Genomic DNA, 22,148 nt, shown 5'->3' on the forward strand with positions numbered 1-22,148 from the left:
AAAAGTGCTTGCAATTTGATACAAAGAGACGGGCTGAAAACCGTTTAGACTAACAACCTATAGATTTAATATATATATATATATATATATATATATATATATATATATATATATATATATCCGATATATACATACACAAAAACACACACACACACATATATATATACATATATATGTGTGTATATATAAACACACATATATATATATATGTGTGTGTGTGTATATATGTGCGCGCTTGGTGTAGGTGTGAATAATAATTCGATAAACTCAACCTCATATCATAACTCGTAGCTTCGAAACTAACCGGACTTTCCTTTCAACCTTGCTTATGAGAAAAGATTTGTAATGGCTGATGTACAATACATCAATAATTGACCGATTGATTGATTGATTGATTTCTCCTATATCACGGGTAAAAAAGCGTGGGCAACATTGTAATGTGTTAAAGTTAGTTTTTACCATTATACTGGATGTCTTTCGCTGGTTTACATAACAGGAGACATTTCATTTATCTATCTACATTACTCTTCTATATAATGAAGAGCAAATGTGGTTATATATATATATATATATATATATATATATATATATATATATATATATATATATATATATATATTTTATATATACATATATATATGTATATATACACATACATATATATACATATATTATATATACATATACATACATATATATATACATATATTAAATATATACAGTACATATATATATATATATATATATATATATATATATATATATATATACTGTATATTGACAAGCTACGCGGCAACCACTCGGAAACGACCATCTCTCACAACTTACCCAAACTGCCGTGTAGTAGTTAGGAAAGGAGGAGGGAGTGGGAAGAGTTGAATGTGTGCGAGTGTGTGCATATCTATCTAAATATTTAGCAGACATTATTTGACGGGTCGAGTACACTAATATACATATACTGTATACATTCTACTACTACTACTACTACTACTATTACTACTACTATTACTACAACAATGCAGCTGTTTCTAGTCCACTGCAGGTCTGGAGTTTGGCCAATTTATACTGGCCAGTGTAAATTGGTGATAGTGGGACCTCTTCGTCTGATCGTACAGCAGACCAACATAGTACGGGTGGCCATGACTAGTATAGCTTAACTAGTCATGGCGATACGCAAACCCTTTCACAAAAGAAAATTACGCAGCTATGTTACAAATGTATGAGCTAAGTTTCAAGATGCGCCAGTCATTAATTAAAATCAACGTGCTCTTGTAACAAGTGACTATTATTCTATCTACCGAGTTGACGATACGCATGCAAACCAATTTATGCAGTCTGCAAACTAATGAGAGAGAGAGAGAGAGAGAGAGAGAGAGAGAGAGAGAGAGAGAGAGAGAGAGAGAGAGAGAGAGAGAGTGTTAAACACAATGGCATGATACTGATAGAGAAAACACAACTATAAAAGTTGAATATTAGCAGATAGTAGATTGATTGATTGAAAGTTTTCTGGCATCCTGACATCTTAGCAGATAGTAGAGCATAGTATTATATATATATATATATATATACTATATATATATATATATATATATATATATATATATATATATATATATATATATATTATAGCATACATTCTCTCTCTCTCTCTCTCTCTCTCTCTCTCTCTCTCTCTCTCTCTCTCTCTCTCTTCTCTCTCTCTCTCTCTCTCTCACTATATATGTAATATAACAAATTGAGCATTCTACGGTCGCATCAACCAAGAATGCATATAAACATTCCAAACATTCCAACTCATCAGACAAGAATGCAAATAGCCATTCCACAATCCGATCTCCCATGGATAGAAACGATCATTCCATTAACTCTTTCAAGAATAAGATCATTTAATAACAATAACAAAGCTATTAGGCCTTTTAAAAAGTCTAAATTCCCTCACGTCACCATTAGTCATCTTATGACATCGTGATGTGCAGTGCTTCGGAGGGCTTACTGGGCAAAGAGCTGATGAAACTGTGGGGAAATCCTGTATCAGGATGAAGACACGCATCCTTCATTTGCATCTGAAAGGCATTCTTGGTCGCATTTAAATATGATAATAGGAAATAGCTTGTATGCAATATTCTACATCGCTTCTAACTTCATCTCCCCTATATAATAGAGCAATTGTCTGGCTTATATATATGTATGTATGTATGTATGTATGTATGTATATATATATATATATATATATATATATATATATATATATATATACATACATATGTATATATGTATATACATACATATATATACATATACATACATATGTATATATGTATATATATACATATACATACATATATATACATATATATATATATATACATATGTAAATATATATATGTATGTATGTGGATTTATGTGTGTGGATGTATGTATATAAATTATATACACATATATGTGTATATATATATATATATATATATATATATATATATATATATATATATATATATATATATATATATATAAATATATAGCGTCAGAGTGAGCTCTCCCCGCCCTCTCACCCTGGTAAGAGGGCGGTGCATGTGTGCATATATAAATATTCAGCCATCAATTGTGACAGGTCGCGTACACTAGTAGATAAATAGAAAAGAGTTGTGTTAACGTTTTCATTACGCAGTAATAACTTGTAAGATTATGTAATGGTCAAGTAAAAACAAAAATCTTTCACCATCAACTCCTGAGTGAAGATGGGCCTTGCGGAGCCACTTCAAAGCCCCTATCTTCCAGATTTCAACTCTGACCTTTCGTATCCCTCCAAAAATAGACCATTTGGATTATAACTCCCCCATACACTACTTTTCTTACCGAGATTTTGTATCAACATCATAACGGTTTTCAACAATGTCCTGCTTCGGCTAAGAAGCTGCCATCAATGCAAAAGCAAATTACAAGTCACTGCCAATTCGATGTTTTAACCCTTACGTCAAGGATGAACCCACAATGCAGCAAACTTCCATTCCTATCAAAAGGCTCATCAGTAGGGTTATCGAATAGCCACACAAACATTGCACTGCTCATTCCTACACGCTCTATTGGATTCCAGCATAGTGTGGCCATTCGTTTCAACATCAATTTCACTAAGTTTATCAAGATCTATCCAATTTTCCTCTCCATACAAATTTTCCCCTGAAAAGTATCTTCCCAACTTACCCCTCTACAAGAAACCCCACCCTCCACCATCACTAGCCAATAAAAATAATCTACCTGCATAAAAAATGCATTGTATATCCATAAGTTTTCCTAAGTGTAACATCGATAGTCTACAGTCAATATTAAGCTTCTTCCAGATATCAGAAACAGAACTTACGGTCCAGTGTCACGTTTACTCAAATTACAGTGATATTTGATTAGTTATGTAACACCACTACTACAACAAAAACAACTTAAATAACAACTACTACTACTGTTTTTTAATAAAAATATCATTAATAATAATAATAATAATAATAATAATGTTAATAATAAATCAACATTTGCTTTGAGAGAGATCATAATATTCTAGTTGGTAACACCATCTTGCCTACCAAGATAGAAAACCAAAGATTTTACTCTTAGGTGAGGATCAGTGATGGGCATGCTCCATTGATGATGATGATGATGATGATAATAATAAACAGTAAACAAATAATAAAAAGATAAAGTAATGACACCAATAGTTAAACTGTGTGCTTACAGATATGAATAAGCTAAAGGCGGCAGTCGGAGGAAAAAAAAAAATCGGTTTGAACTGAAAGTTTAGGAATTGTTTAAAAACTGTTAGTTGTGGCAGCTGACAATTTCTATTATTATTTACAAACATCAACGGTGGTTAAATAAATTAAATTATTAACTTTGTTTTTCTTACATGCATCTTTGGTAAAACGAACACGCTAGTAAAAGGAAATGGATAATAATACAAATGAGATAAAAGCCAATTAAGTATCAGCGTAATTAATATAATACATAAACAATATTACGAGAAAAGTAACGTAACATGAATTAGCCTTAATGTATACGATTATTTACATAATTCAATCTCATAGCTACCTGTGCAACGAAAACACCATCACATATAAAACCTTACCTGAAACTATGTCATACCTCAAACTTCCATTATACTGAAAATCACTCACCTGAAAAAATGCAAACAAAAATAAATTAGCAAAACAACCCCAGTAAGCAAAACAAACAACCCACACTTATGCTTAACAAATTTATAGGTTGAAACGTAAATATAGATATATAAATTCAAAATAAGAGAAAAAAAATAAATTTTTCATTGAAACGTAAATATAGATATATAATTTAAAGTAAGAGAAAAAAAATAAATTTTTCATTGAAACGTAAATATAGATATATAATTTAAAGTAAGAGAAAAAAAATAAATTTTTCATAAGACAAAGACTAGTTTTTCAACGAAAACATAAATAATTACATTACCTAAGGTTTATAAACAATATACAGCTTGTATAAAATTAAAGTAATATATCACTTACATTTACTTAAAATATATTACTTATCATAAATTTCTGAAAAAAATATCAAATGTTAAATAAAAGCGATTGATATACAAGCAGATATGTACCGCTCTACTCGGAATATTCATACAATGCCACAAGCTATAATACTTGCTTCTAATAGCCAGGCCTTCTCCATCATGAGGCTTAATACTACACAGTATTCTAGAAGTTTTATACCAGCTTTTACCAAGTTGTGGAATGATCTTCCTAATCGGGTAGTTGAAACAGTAGAACTTCAAAAGTTCAAAGTTGGAGCAAATGTTTTTATGTTGACCAGGCTGACATGAGTCTTTTATAGTTTATATATGACATATCTGTTTTTGACGTTGTTAATGGTTTGTATAGGACATATCTGTTTTTACGTTGTTACTGATTTTAGAGTGATTTGTTAATTTGTTTTCATCATTTGTTTATTTCCTTCCCTCACTGGGCTATTTTTCCCTATTGGAGCCCTTGGGCTTGTAGCATCTTGCTTTTCCAACTGGGGTTGTAGCTTGGCTAGTAATAATAATAATAATAATAATAATAATAATAATAATAATACTAAAACAAATTCTGTAGATGAAAATAGTCTTGGATAATTAAACCACCTTAAAAACGTATTTATAATCTCTAGTCTGGGTAAACCTTACCAACGCCTTTAATTAGATAATTTAAAGGTAGCGACGTTACAAAATGCATGGAGCATATGTATATTTGCATACAATAGTATTTTACATTTAAATAGACAGATACGCCACATTACGCAAGATAAACAAATGGAGAAACATATCTATGTATGATATTAATCCATAAAGGTTGATACGCTGGTAAAATCAATCCTTCTTTACAATAGATCGATTAACACTAATTGCGTAAAGAATGATTATTCATTAATGAAAATTAATTAATTAATACGTATTTGTTCCAGAATGAATTTAGAAAGGAACATGTTTACTTGCAGAGAGAGAGAGAGAGAGAGAGAGAGAGAGAGAGAGAGAGAGAGAGAGAGAGAGAGAGAGAGAGAGAGAGAGAGAGAGAGAGAGAGAGAGAGAGAGAGAGCTTTGTAATGAACTTGAAATATACATTTCGTGGAATAAAAAAAAAAAAAAAAAAAAACATGTACTAAAAAAGCCATATCTCCACAAATCCAAATCTTTACTTAAGGATAATACGAGAATTCTCTACCAAGATTTTATCTAATGTAGTATGAATTGAAAAAAATGGAATACTGTCATATAAATACATCACAAGCATTAAAGCGAATCTCTTCTATATACCATAAATCCTCCAAAATATAAATAATTCCTTCGGTTTTGCAATGCAAGTTGAAACTTCATGCGGATTCGTTCGCATACCATCGCATAACTAGAGGGGCACTCAGTAGAGCGCAGACCTCCGCCGCGGCAGCTTATTTCTCGACCTTGACCTTGACATGTATTAATTGGCATGGATTTTAGTACGCTCAAATATGAACCAAGTTTGAGCTCTCTGTGGCAATGATGTCCAAACTTATGGCTGATTACGTGAACTGGAAATTTTGCTTGGTCGTGACCTTGACCTTTGACCTCAACCTTCCAAAATTTAATAATTTTTCAAGTTTTTATTTAAGAGTTAATCCCCTGCAACTTTCATTACTCTACGATTAAAATTGTGGCCAGGCAGCTGTTCACAAACAAACACACACACAAAAACAGGGGTTACCATAAACTCCTTCCAATTTCGTTGGCGGAGGTAATTACGTTTTATTACGCAAAGGGAAAGCCCAATCTTGCTATCGACCACAGCCACACGAAAGAAGCCGGAAGTGAAGATAACCTGATATGGCATTTCCTTTAATTTTTCATTTCATTCCGGAACCTTCATTACATTATCTTCGCAAATCTGATGATAAACGAAGCACATTTCCACGATCCATCAAGGATTTCTGTAATTTCCCAAATTTCTATTAACATATAACAGATATACATTATTTTCCTGAATATATCAACTGCAAGTTATTATTATCTTTAAACTGGGCTCCACAAGGCACTAGAAGAGTTGGAAGACCAAGGTCTACATGGCTGGGGATTATGAAGCGTGAAGTAGATGATGAATGGAGAAGCATTGATTTAAAAGATCAAAATGGAGACGACTGGCGAAATCTAATCGAGACTCTTTGCGTCAATAGGCGTAGGAGGAGATGATAATGATGATGATTATATGAATGTATAGCTCAGATTCCAGAGCTCTCTTGTATACTGAGTTTCTTTCTCGATAAAAATATACTATTTCACACCAACTTACCCATATCATAAGCTACACATGAAAACTATATTTAATATAATCAATATATCAAATTTCTATTCAATCCTTACCGGTAAAAATAATTGTGTAGTCAAACCAAATAAAATAAAAGTTAACTAACGAGATTTCTGGGCCGTGAACAAATAAACGTAACAGTTAACTGCTACAAACTGTTACCTAACTAGTCACGTGTGAGCTGGGGAGCTTGAAAGTTGTGTACAGTCACTCATAAAAGTTAGTGGATGTCGGGGTGTTCGAGAGAGATTTCCATTTCATTCCTTTCTGGACGACAGGTGTCTGGATGCGCAAAACCGGTCAAACATTCAACTAGATATTTCGTGCTCCCAGACACCTGTCGTCCAGAAAGGGGTGAAAATAAGATCTCTCTCAAACACCCGGACATCCACCAATTTATATGAGTGACTGTACAATATCAATATTGTTTTATCACCTTTGAAACTTGCCATTCACATACACCGTTCGAAATATCAGCAAATGAATATAATAATTGCTCGGAAATAAATTGCACCATTTTCACATTTCCTCGCGTCGTTTCGTTTCATAAAAAATGGAAAAAATATAAGATTACCTTAAAAAGTAACGCAATTTATTAATGTGAATTGTACGAATTATATAAGAAGTTAATGACTCACATTCTCAAGTAAACATCATAGGTACTGAACTTTTGAAAAATTAGAAGACGGGAGACTTCACTATAGTTTTCAAATATATCACTAATGAGCCACTCAAAATATACTCAAGACGAAGGTACACAAAATATCTTTTCAGCAAATACCTAGGGAAAAAATCTTATGAAGCCAAACTAAACTCGTATATACATACGTATACTTCTCCCATTATGTTAAACCTATTAAATATTCACATTCAATAAGCCTAAAAGTACATAAGAAATCTACTTGTCATAATTATGTATATAAACACAATTTTAATATATATATATTTTAGATACCTAATGTTCAACAGTTAGCGTACTTCAGCGTGTGCAGAATCTGCGTACTGATATAGATATATCTTTGGCACCGTCGTTCAATTAGTTCATTATGCATGTTGCATACGATTTTTCATAACTCTGACCATCCCTTACATTCAGATCTCCCTGGACAATTCTATCCTGTTCGTAATACTAGGCATGCAGTAATTCTAATAGCCAGGCCTTCTCCATCATGAGGCTCAATACTACATAGTATTCTAGTTTTGTTCCAGCTGTGACCAAGTTGTGGAATGATCGTCCTAATCGGGTAGTTGAATCAGTAGAACTTCAAAAGTTCAAAGTTGCAGCAATTGTTTTTATTTTGACCAGGCTGACATGAGTCTTTTTATAGTTTATATATGACATGTCTGTTTTTGATGTTGTTAACAGTTTATATAGGAAATATGTTTTGACGTTGTTACTGTTTTTAGAATGATTTATTGTTAATTTGTTCTCATCATTTATTTATTTCCTTATTTCCTTTCCTTACTGAGGCTATTTTTCCCTATTGGAGCCCTTGGGCTTATAGCATCTTTCTTTTCCAACTACGGTTGTAGCTTGGCTAGTAATAATAATTATAATAATAATAATAATAATAATAATAATAATAATAATAATAATAATAATAATAATAATGTATACAGAATCTAGGTTTCGCATAATTACGCATTCTGCGTATTTCTTTACTGTTTTATTCATATGTATATGATTAATGCAGGAAATACAGACAAAATTTAAAACTCTAATACATCGAACCTCAGGATTATTATTTGAAATAAAAAAGCAAAACATAAAATAACGTTCAATATAGCCACGAGAATCTCAATCCATAACCGTTAATGTCAATAATTCAATGCAAATCTCAAGTCACGCGACTGGACTCTCCTGCATAATATTCTAAATCTCTTCCACATATATATTCTCTTAACAAGAACATACGGCTAAAATTACTGCCAGATCTTTGCTATGACAGGATATATAATGTTTAATAAGCTTCCAGAAGACTAAACTTAATGCCAAATCTTTGCTCAGATAGCATCTATAATATATTATGTTAATCAAAAATATTATTGAATGGAAACGATCTTCCTTAATAAGTGACTATTGTTTTGAAACATCCTTCGACTTTTGCATAAAAGATTTCTAATCATATGTGTTAAGTTTTATATCTACAGTAATGTAAATACCTAATGATATCAATTCAATAACAACAACATTGAGGGCACAACTGCGCCAATTAATGCATATCAAAATAAAGTATGTATTTGCTTAAAACTACTTACATGGCATCACAAACTGTTTCATTCATAAGAAAAAAAATAGTAAAAATACTATAAATTTCTTTTATACAAAATACCCAATGGATCTCGTGGGTATTCTTACTATTCAAAAAGACATCAGTATGTTACATTTCTTCTTGATATCTGATTAATAACGAAAAACTTAATTTTGCTAAAAAAAATTTCAGCTCTATAACATTACATTTATATTCCCACAAAATTAACCATCCAATTTCCATCTCCAAAGGATTCACAACCAAGTGCCAAATGCTATAATAGCAAGAACATGCAAAATGACTTGAGATACTACACCCAGACAACATATGACCTGTCGTTACAAGACGTGGCGAATTATTCCCTTAAAAGTGCATAAGAAACAAACCCATTAAAGATTATACATTAATGGATGCACATACATAATTTAGAAAAAATAAACGATGTTAACATCAAGACAAGAGAACTAAAATGTAAAGTTAAAAAAATGGTGCCTTGAAGAAAGTGAAATACCATAGATTCCGATGTTGCATCACAATCACATTCATACAAATGAGAAAAACATCTTTGGGAGAGGTTTTACAAAACTGTGGTAAATAGGCGGTAATCAACGGCAATTTAATAGGCAACGATACTTGATAAAATATTACGTAAAGGAAGACAGTAAAATGTTAGAAGAGTAATATAAGTTAACAAGATTATTATTTTTTACGATAGAGCTAAAACATAAGAAGGGTAGTTGAAACGAGTTTATTTAGTTATATAAAAAGTCACAGGAGAAGGGGTAAATTGAATTGTAACTTGGAGACAAAAGAAAATTAAATATAACATAAAACCGTGCAAACAGGATTTAATACCGAGGGGCGATACTGAAACAGGGAGATTAATATCCCTTCAACAATACAGGAGTGGGCCCTTCTGCAGGAGAAGGGTCAACGATATGTAAATATTCAGTAAACACCAGTAAAAAAAAAATCCACTTCAATAATGAGTAGGTGAAAACACTGCATCATTAAAAAAACAATTACCCGAGATATAATGCAATTACGTGTGGAAAAAAACTTGGGAGATAAAACTTATCTTTACGTTTGAAAACTTTTCAATATAAATTACAAAGTACATAGTGTGACTTACAATGGTGGTTTATTGAAAAAAAAGACCATCACGAAAGTTTTTTTTAGAAAGAACAAACAATAACAAATGTGACGATATATCAATGAAATACAGTGATATGTTTCTGGGGGTTCTGTATAATTTGAATTAAATGAGAAGAGCCCAATGTAATTATAATGATAGAAATGCCAGCATCGTAAAATCTTCTGTTAGTATAAAAAAGCAAAAAATTTTAGTTTTTATATGGCAAGGAATGCCCAAATGGTAGCCTCCCTCATAAAATGAGGCCATAATCAAATACTAGAGAAAATTTGCAACATTCTAGGTTAAGTAAATCATCAACCTTTACTTATACATGGTAGTAAAAATGTTGGCTTTTAACAGGCAACCTAAAGAGTTCTGAACCAAGCTCCTCAAACATTAGTTTTTACCAAGGACCCCCAAAAGCTAGCTTTTTAACCTCGATAATTGCTATTACCAGGCTTTTCAAATATTTCTCATTACCAAGCATCCCAATTGTTAGTTATTTACCAAGCATGCCCCAATTTTTTATTACAGGCATGCAAAGTGTTAATTTCTATCAAGCATCCCCAAATATTTGTTAGTACCAGGTACCCTTAATACTTTCCATCACCAGTTATCCCAAAGGATAGTTTTTACCAAGCACCCATATATTGGTTATTACCATCAATATTTATCATCACCTGGCATATAAAACGCTAGTTTTTACGAGGCAAATACAATATTTATAATCATCAGCCACACCAATAGGCTAGTTTTACCAAGCTTCCCTAATATTCCTTATTATCAGGCATCCAAAATGCTATATTTTAAGAAGCATCCCCAATATTGTTATTACAATGCTTCCCAAACGTTAGTTTTTACCAAGCTTCCCAAAAACTTATATAATGGTAGTTATTACCAAGCATCCCATAATGGTAGTTATCACCAAGCATTCCACAATGGTAGTTATCACCAAGCATCCCGTAATGGTAGTTATTACCAAGCATCCCATAATGGTAGTTATTACCAAGCATCCCACAATGGCAGTTATTACCAAGCATCCCATACTGGTAGTTATTACCAAGCATCCCACAATGGTAGTTATTACTAAGCATCCCATAATGGTAGTTATTACCAAGCATTCCATAATGGTAGTTATTACCAAACATCCTGTAATAGTAGTTATTACCAAGCATCCCACAATGGTAGTTATTGACAAGCATCCCACAATGGTAGTTATTACCAAACATCCCACAATGGTAGTTATTACCAAACATCCCACAATGGTAGTTATTACCAAGCATCCCGTAATGGTAGTTATTACCAAGCATCCCATAATGGTAGTTATTACCAAGCATCCCATAATGGTATTTATTACCAAGCATCCTATAGTGGTAGTTATTACCAAGCATCCCATAAAGGTACTTATTACCAAGCATCCCATAATGGTAGTTATTACCAAGCATCCTATAATGGTAGTTATTACCAAGCATCCCATAATGGTACTTATTACCAAGCATCCCATAATGGTAGTTATTACCAAGCATCACATAATGGTACTTATTACCAAGCATCCTATAATGGTAATTATTACCAAGCATCCCATTATGGTATTTATTACCAAACATCCTATAATGGTAGTTATTACCAAGCATCCCATAATGGTACTTATTACCAAGCATCCCATAATGGTAGTTATTACCAAGCATCACATAATGGTACCTATTACCAAGCATCCCATAATGGTACTTATTACCAAGCATCCTATAATGGTACTTATTACCAAGCATCCCATAATGGTACTTATTACCAAGCATCCTATAATGGTAATTATTACCAAGCATCCAATAGTGGTATTTACCAACAAGCTTCCCATAATGGCAGTTATTACCAAGGATCCAACAATGGTAGTTATTACCAAGCATCACATAATGGTACCTATTACCAAGCATCCCATAATGGTACTTATTACCAAGCATCCTATAATGGTAATTATTACCAAGCATCCCATAGTGGTATTTACCACCAAGCTTCACATAATGGCAGTTATTACCAAGGATCCAACAATGGTAGTTATTACCAAGCTTCCCCAATATTTATCAGCAAGCATCTCATAATGGTAGCTTTTACCAAAATTCCCTAATAATTGGTGTCCCATATAGTTCTTACTTAGTTTTACAAATAATACCACATATTAGTTTTCCACATGCATCCCAATAATTAAGACGTTTCCAAGCATCACAAAAAAAATAAATAAATAAATAAATAAAAAAATCAAGACATCTTAACCATTTCTTCTTTCCAATTATCCCAAATATTAGTTTTTGTCAAGCATGTACAATATTAGTGTTTACCAGGCATCTAAAACCATCATTTTTTTTCACCAGGCATCTAAATTGGCAAGTCCCAGGCAGCACAAATATTAGTTTTTTACCAGGAACCCCATGTATCAATCTTTACCAGGTATTAAAAATATCAGTTTCTACCAAGCATCTCTGATACTAGTTTTTACATAGCAGCCCAAATATTACTCAGATATAACCATTAGTTTTACAAGGTAGCGCCTTATATCAATTCATCAAGGTAGTGCCAAAAATTAGTCCATGAGAGGCGGGAATATTAAGGAGAAATGACAACACCTGTGTTAATTTAAGAGAAACAAATGCAGCCCAGAAAATAAGCGCAAGGCCACATTAAGATGATTGAATAGAAAAAAATCTGCGTAATTTAAGGGGAGTACAAGCTGTACCAAGCCAGTTTAATAAATATGCAACTGGAATGCAATTACTCATTTGCTGCAGCGTAATATCCAAACAGGATTGTTGATAATACATGAAGATAAAATACAGACACTTGCAAAACAACATGAAAATTTAAATATTCTGTCATTTACAAAAAAAAAAAATGAAAATAAGTTAAAAATGTTTGAAATGTAAGAACTTGGGAGGGAAAGACAAGACTTTTCATAAATTCTAAAGGAAATTCTGTTGTTCTGCGAACAAACTAAATTCTTGAGTGATATTCTGAGAAAGATCTGTGTTGCTAGGTTGTCAATCAGCAAAAATATGTTCAACAGGTTTACATCAACTTAGACAAGTTGACAATACTTTTGGACAGATTCGGTTTTGGAAAGTTCTTATATAAAATTACGAAATCGAATAATGTTCATAAACTAAGCTTTAACAGCTCAATGGGATACGAGTAAAGCCCTGCATACTCTAAGAGGTAACTAGAAATAAGTACTTTACCGGGTAACAACGAGGCCATACTCAAAACATTACCGAAATACCCAACATGCTAAACATACAATCTACCCATAAACATACACAAACACACACCTACCAATGAAAATTTACCAAATAATATTCCCATACGAATTACCATTACCAACAGGCATAACAATGTGCTTTTAAAATAACCAAAAAAAAATAAAACACAAGGCACCAGTGTGACACAAATATTCATTGAGGGCCACAGACCACGAAGTGCCACGCCTACCTGTGAACAAATCCACGAGAGGTATGGACTGGTAAGCATGTGAAACCGTCACCATCCTCAAATATCATGGGACCGTGTCAGCCAATAACTAGATTCGGCCAGTGAATGTTTTGTGAGGCTGCAGTCATGGTTGTCACAATCCTGAGATGGAAGGAGATTTTCGGTGTTATTGCCAATGTTTTCACACGTGATTCACTTCCCAAGGAGGAGCATTTCTCTATTTTTAGTAACCACAATACACAGATGTCAATTCAACTAACACCAAGTCTCGTTACCCATATACAGTACATGCTGCCAACACCAATACACAAGTGTAATTCAGCCGACACTATACGTCAACAGTTAACATCACTGTTAAACTTTCGGATGCAGATGTATATATTTATTCAGCTGACAGTATGGATACAGTTACCGTGAACTATATACACAAGAAAGTTACAGCACGTTGCCCTTATCATAGGAAAGCAAAACTTTCCCAATCGTTAAGAAAATATACCAATCTAGTTTTCAACACTTCAACGAACCTTTTCCTTATCAACGTACAAATTCATATAGTCGAAAGAGTTTTTGTCTCATTTCTTTTAATATGAACTGGTTCACCTTTCATTCCGACACTCCTCACTGGAACTTTAATAATTTTAATAAAAATGATAATGATAAAACAAATAATAATAGTATAAAGATGAAGAACGACGGCGTTCGTAGAATTACTGTTTGTAAACAGATAAGACGTTTCAACAAGGAACGACTTAAATCACTCAGTAGACAAAACATTTGCTAAATTATAAAATAAAAACAATTTCTCGTTGAAGAAAAATAAAACCCAACACATATATATCCCTCTCCAGGAGCTAAAACCTTTACTACTGCCACCACGCTCAGCTACCATCAATCTATAATTCCTTTCTGAGGAAAGCAACTCGCAAAGGGGTGTGGGGGACGCCGCCCCAAAGGTGTAAGGGACGCCCTACGGAGGAGCACGGGAACACCGCCACATGGCAGACACCGAATAGAGTAACCTCAAGAGTAGCAGTCAATGCCCCCCACACCCCCAAAGACGCACGCACATACACACAAACTATGCATGCACATGAGTAATTGATAACAGTGATGACTGATAACGCTGGCGACACGGAAACTGAAGGAGAACAACAAGCAGTTCTTGGCGACAAGGCATCGATGACCTTCTGAAGGTGTCGCCACGCCTCTTGAAGCTCTCGATAAATCAGCCAGGTCGTCTGGACCCTAAATTTCTTATGTAATGTGGACATCCGGTGGCCAAGGATTTCAAGGTTCTGAAACTGTCTTTCTCTTTGACGAAGAGGCTGAAGAGACTCTTTCAATGTGTAACTTATTACATATGTATGTATGGATACATTTATGTATGTATATATATATATATATACACACATACATATAAAAGTTACACATTAAAGAATCTCTTCAGCCTCTTCGTCACAGAATAAGACAAGAGCCTTGAAATCCTTGCCACCGAATGTCCACATTACATACATACACACACACACACACACACACATATATATATATATATATATATATATATATATATATATATATATAAAATAAATTAAAGTTTCCTTAGAACTAAACTGGCAATATATAAACTACTCGAGCAACAGGGCAATTCAACTATAAGCTAGAAACAAACATCAAAATCGTCATTAATTTTCTTCATTAAAAATTCTGTTAGTAATAAAAAAAAAAAAAAACTTATAATCCTCAAAGTTGAACAAAGTTATTTACTTTCACGGCGTATACGGTCAGGTGCTAAAACTGCCAGAAAACACCGTAAAAATAGAAATCTTGTGGTGTAATCATATTACGTGGAGCGTCTCGCAAATTTACGATCCATACTAAGCAATAAATAAATAATCACGTAGATTCCCAGTCTAAGTTTGAGCAATATATAACCACGAGTGTAAGTCGAGTTAAGAGTAACCTGCTCCAAACGTTCCCAACTATTATATTCTAAAATCAATACCAGAGCACCTGGCAGAATCGATATCATTGTTGTAATTTTTCGATCTTTAACAGTAGTTTCTGCCATTCCAGACTTTAATTTTTTTTTTGACAAACAATATGAAGTTTTAGGATTTAGGATTCGTCGACACGTTGTATATTGTATATTGAGAGAGAGAGAGAGAGAGAGAGAGAGAGAGAGAGAGAGAGAGAGAGAGAGAGAGAGAGAGAGAGAGAGAGAGAGAGAGAATATATGAGGCTTGGGGATTCGTCGTCTCGTTTTATATTTATATATATATATATATAGAGAGAGAGAGAGAGAGAGAGAGAGAGAGAGAGAGAGAGAGAGAGAGAGAGAGAGAGAGAGAGAAAGAGAGAGGTAACAACAGTCTACAGTACAAGACGTCCAGACAGCTCCGTGCGAGAGAGGGAGAGATCGATGGAAGACATGCACGCAAAGGGTCAGTAAACGGCAATAAAGGGAATCAATATTTTATGCATAAACATTTCTCGGTACTCATCTGGCTCGGCCAAATTTGGCAAAGAAAAACTACCATCCAAATTACCGAGGCGACATTAATTGCTGGGGCGTCTCCTACATGCATGTTGCAAACGTGATGAAAATGGGATTGTCCTCCACATTCAGGTAAACACATTTACATACTACAGTCAATTTCTTTTAGCGATGCATATTTGCACCTACTCGCGGCGGTGCCCTTTTAGCTCGGAAAAGTTTCCTGATCGCTGATTGGGTAGAATTTTATCTTGTCCAACCAATCAGCAATCCGGAAACTTTTCCGAGCTAAAAGGGCACCGCCGCGAGTAGGTGCAAATATGCATCGCTAAAAGAAATGGACTATAGTTTACTACTGATACACTACTTTTCCTCCAGCTGTAATTTACTTTTGGACTTTCATTCCTCATTATAAAGAAAAGTACATAATACATAAACGAAAACACACCACCATAGAAACTCACTCATTTAGGCAATACAACTACAAACTCGTTGACTATTGACATTCAAATGCTTTGGTGGATCTATTTCAATCCTTTTCATGCGGCAGTACTTTAATTTCGAACTCTCATACCCTACTATTAAGAGCGGTACAAATAAACAAACAAAAAACATCACGGAAACACCCTCATTTGATAAATTAATCTTTTGCATGTGTCTCTTGCTAGAAAACATATCCGCTACTCTGCACTATATCATACCTGACTTTTATCATGCAACCCACGTACCCGTAACGTACCAACCTTGCTAATGTTAGTTTGACACAAAGATTGACGTATGTTCTATGTTGTAAATATACAAGTATAAGCAGAGAAGGCACACGCCCTAAACTACTTATACCATATTATAAGCCTTTGTCAGATCACGACCCCTATACCCCTAATGTTATGTAGCCTCGTCCAAGGTGCCTGTCAAATTGTGACATATACCTACTTGACGTACCATCAGAAAGAACTCAAGTATAAATACATATATGTAAATGTTACCGATTAACTCGTTATATCTATAAACACTTATCAAACACCAAGAGGAAACTTTAAATGTTTAATGATGATAAGATCTTGTGTTATTGCCCTTTTCCTATTCAGAAAGTAATAAAAAATGATATCATCTATAAAAGATATGCAATCGATCTAAACTCAGCTTAAGATAAATCTAATAAATGACATGGAAAAGAAGCAGGCATCATGCCAAAATTCTGTTATTTTGTACAGGTAATTAATATACGACTTGCAGTAGCTTCTCTGGGTAAAGACATTAATATGAATTACTGCCTCGCCCTTTGCCGGTGCAATGCCATGGCAGGACTTAACTCCTTACATAAACAAACACACCCACACACACATACATAAGTCTGTTTGTGTGTGTGTGTGTGTGTGTTTGTGTGTGTAAGTAAAGAAAAAAAGGAGAGACGGCTACCATAAAATCCAACACCCCCGGGGAAATTAAGAAAGTGTCAGTGGGACAAAGGTTCCAAGAATTTATCATTTCTTAGAGATTTCATTCTGAACGGGTTATGCTTAACTAAAATGCACCACGGAAGTTTTCTATAGCTAAGACTGCTAGATAGAAGAGAGGACTATTTCTGGAAACGGTTTTCACATCTTAAAGAGATCACGTGACGATAAGGATCTCCCATATATAATGCTGGAATCACACTTTAGTAATTTCTTGCTCAAAGTTTTCGCCAACCTCCAGCCGATCCTCGCGAGCTAAAGTGTTGTAGCCAAGGACCTTGGTTGTAGCGTCACACTACGATCTCGCGGTTCGAGGAGCAATTTGGAAAAAGTGTAAACAAAACCGATCAGCTGACATCAATATGGCACCCATAAATTTTCTGACTATTGCAATAATATGTATTTTCGGAATATTAAGTGATTTGAAGTTTTCTACAACTACCCCACGATGGACAAAGCAGATTTTTTATTAGCTTTAGAGGCTTATTGGACCCAAGATTGCCAAGCAAGAGCACGCCCTATCTGCATGTTGTTTGTTTACATCCTAAGTCATGCTAGCGGTTTCTGCTGGCTGCTTTCCGTCCTGTCGGGAAGCCAATATCTCGAACAAAATGCTCGTGGTTTCCCATTTTCGGCAGCAACGGCTCGACGATGACCAAAAAAAAATGGGCCTAATGTGATTCCAGCTTAATAAAGAGCAAGTGTCTCATATAATTTATACATATATATATATATATATATATATATATATATATATATATATATATATATATATATATATATATATATGCTTGGCGCCAATACCAGACATATTGCAACCACTCGGTCTTTCCGTTTCTTGGGTAGGGGGAGAGAGAATAATCATAGCATGGTGAGAGGCGGTGGGGAGTGTTGAATGTATTTGTGAGCGTGTGTGATCATATATTTAGCAATCACTTTTGACGGGTAGCATACACTAGTTAATAATAAAATTAATAACTCATTACTTCTCATTATAAACAATGTGTATAACTTCGCTTTGAACAAGTAGGCCTATATCTTTCCATAAAGATAAGAAGCAAATTGTTGTAAAACGACATCTTGTAGGAAAAATCAATTAATCTAAGAGGGAAAAATACACAAAACGAATAGCTTTTTTCTTAGGTTTAAACAACGACGTGTGGGCGTGAACTACCCATCTCAGCTGCTAGAGTAAACATACAACATACATAGGAAATGGCTTGGCACGATAAACTAATCAAAATTCTCTCTCTCTCTCTCTCTCTCTCTCTCTCTCTCTCTCTCTCTCTCTCTCTCTCTCTCTCTCTCTCTCTCTCTCTCTCTCTCTCTGTAAGCATGTAAAAATATTTGTGTAAACATATGTGTGTGTGTGTATGTATGTATGTATGTATGTATAAGTATATGTATATGAATATATATATATATATATATATATATATATATATATATTATACACACACATACTGTATATATATATATATATATATATATATATATATATATATATATATATATATATATATATCATTGGGAAGAATGGTGCTCAGATGCAAAAAAACACAGGGAAAATGAAATTGCAAATAAAAGATTAAATCTGAAGAAGTATCACGATACTAGTCAGGCTTTAATTTTATACTTTCAATTTAATTTTCTGTGGTTATTTTGTGGAGAGTCCTACATTGTTATGGAGTTCCTCTTAAATATGTAAATTTTATTATGTCTGTTCATGAGAGTAGCAAGCGCAGAGTTAATGTTAGTGGAGTCCAATCAAATTAATTTCCAGTGAACAGTGGAGTACTACATGGGAATATGTTGTCACCTATGTTGTTTATCCTCCTCATGGATTTTGTAATACATAGAACAGTTGGGGTTTAGTGGAGAAGGATTGGACTAGATTGGTAACAGGATATTAGCTGACCTAGAGTATGCACATGTCGCTATCCTTATTAGTAGAACACCAGAGGACTTAAGAAGCTTGCTTACCAGAATGCATGAAATATCACATGAGGTTGGGCTCAAGATGAATAAAAGAAAGACGGAGATGATGAGAACAGAATATACAATGAATGATAAAATATCATTGGAAGGAGAAAAGATTAAAAAGGTGGAATCATTTAGATATTTAGGAACTATGATCTCTAATAGGGGATCTTTAGAATTTGAGTTTAATGAAAGAATGAAAAAAGCAAATCGGACAATGACTAGGTTAAGTAAAATTTGGAAATCAAATCGCCTGAAATTAGATATAAAAAGCAGGCTATATGTAAGTTTTGTGAGATCTGTGTTACGGTATGGCCGGCCATAAGTCGTGGTATGACAATGAAACAATATCCAACAGATTTTGTACATTTGAGAGCAAGCCCTCAGATAAATATTGGGAGTTAAATAGCAGGAAAAGATTAGAAACGAAACTATAAGAGAGATTACACAAGTACCATATGTGGATGAGATCATAGAGAGGGGTAGATGGAGATGGTTTGGACATGCTCTTCGCAGACCCCAAGAGAGATGAGTTCATCAAACTTTCAAATGGGCTCCACAAGGCACTAAAAGAGTTGGAAGACCCAGGCCTACATGGGTGATGACTATGAAGCAAAATACGTGGTAAACTTATAGTCTGTGTGTGTTTAAAGTTTCTTTAGCATGGCCTTCAAGTGTTTCACATATTTCTAAGATATGCCCTCACTGGTTTATACTCCCCCCTCTCTCTTCCCTGTTCCATTTTCCCAAATTTGAAGATGATCTTATATTTCCCAAAAGGCTGGATAATGTATTCTTTACATCCTCAAGTTTTTTCCTTAAAATTTATTCTGCTTAACGACACAATTAAGAAAGTATAAAGCTAAGATAGGGTGCACTGTTACTTCAAAGCCCTTCAAAGGTCGAAGACTGTTTAGAGTTATGACCTGGGATGTGAAATAGAAAAAAAACTGATGGGGCTCAATGCTTCTTGCTAATGAATATCATATGTGTTTAGCATTTTGAAATTTAACATTGCACCAGTATTTTGCCTTGGAAGGCTTCTGTCCAGAACCTGGCCAAACCTAGTCCTCACTGACATTAGTGTTTACAGGTTTAAAATTCGCTTATGAATGGCAGAGGTAAGGGACAAAACAATGACAGAGACAGGACTAAGTCCTAGAGACAAACCATATAATCATCTAATCAGCACCCAAGGCCCTTCCTCATCAAAATAGGACCAGGGAGGTCCAGACAATGGCTACTGATGACTCATCAGGTAGACCTATAGGCTCCTCAAAACCCCATATCCCTAGCTCACGATGGCAATGAGGTTGCAGACACTACAAGAACCTATCGAACTCTCATCCATCAGATTGCCAGCCAGGGACATTTCTAGTAGGCTACCACAATCGTGTGAAAATAAAGAATCGAGGAATGGGAAGGAGGAAAAAGAAATCAATGAATGCAATATCTTGCTTACTACAGTAATCTTCAAGCAAATTATCACTTCAACTGATCTTAAAAGCCACATCCACCTATGCTTACATTAGAATAAGACGAAACTATAAGATGCACCTATCGCTATAAATTTGAGTATGGATGAATGCAATTATTGTTGAAGTATCAATCCAAATAGTGAACATACATATATACACATTATCATTATTATTAACCGTGCTACAACACTGACTGAAAAAGCAGAATGCTACAAGCTCAAGGGCTCCAACAGGGAAAGTAGCCCAGTGAGGAAAAGAAATAAGCTGCTCTCTATGGAGTAAACAGAAATATCAAGCAAATAACCATTGGCATGTACTGTATTCATATACCAAAAACTACATGGCAATGATCGTGATCAAATACTCTGCAGTGGAACTTAGATTGTCTGCTTCCACCTTTTTCTAATACCCATCCAAAATAATGATGAGTCACACAAAACCGTTTGTATTCTAAAGAACAAGACAAGAATAAGTAAAATGAAGCTTCCCATCAAGTGCAATTAGGCACAAAGAGAATGATCAAACCTCTTCTCCAGTATGTCAGAAGTTGTTTTCTTCATGCCTCAGTCTACTTAAGAATAGAATAGTTTCAAAAATGGAAAACTACTGCCACCACCTCATCAATGGGGCAATTTTTTGTCATTGGTCTAACCTAAAATCTCAGTAAGCTGCTTACTTCTATTCCAAACTGATACCTATTCAGGGACTGATATCTGAAATGATAGCAGATGAGCACTGTCAGTACAAAAGATATCTATTCACTGAAAGTTCTATGAAATAAGACTCAATATAACCTGCAACAGCCTTCAGTGACATCCGTTAGCCAACAAAGATTACGTTTTTTCTTCTATTAGGTCTTGATAAGATAAGGGTATAGTTCTGTCTGCCATAAGGGACTTTAAATTTTTTTTTAGATTTTTATGACCATAAAATTAATTCCTGAGTAGGAAATAAATGGCTGCTGAAATGAGCACATGTAAAGAGGCACCAATCTTCACGCTGCTAAACAAGAAAGGTAATGAAACCTACCTAAATGTTCTTATAT

The 22,148-nt window shown here is 34.2% G+C and overlaps 1 protein-coding gene across 2 annotated transcripts in view; it reads right to left on the bottom strand.

Moving 5' to 3' along the window:
• ATP8A (ATPase phospholipid transporting 8A1) overlaps positions 1 to 22,148 on the bottom strand; it is a 355,359-nt gene that overhangs the window by 228,870 nt on the left and 104,341 nt on the right. The window contains exon 2 of one of the 2 annotated variants that reach the window (XM_068351773.1): positions 13,695 to 13,835. The exons of the other annotated variant lie outside the window; for it this stretch is intronic. Within the exon in view, the coding sequence (XP_068207874.1) occupies positions 13,695 to 13,749 (55 nt within the window). The 5' untranslated portion in view covers positions 13,750 to 13,835. The remainder of the gene's footprint in view (positions 1 to 13,694; positions 13,836 to 22,148) is intronic. 2 annotated transcript variants of the gene reach the window in all.

Source organism: Palaemon carinicauda, chromosome 28 (genome assembly GCF_036898095.1).
Source record: "Palaemon carinicauda isolate YSFRI2023 chromosome 28, ASM3689809v2, whole genome shotgun sequence".
In the NCBI taxonomy this organism is placed as follows: domain Eukaryota; kingdom Metazoa; phylum Arthropoda; class Malacostraca; order Decapoda; family Palaemonidae; genus Palaemon; species Palaemon carinicauda.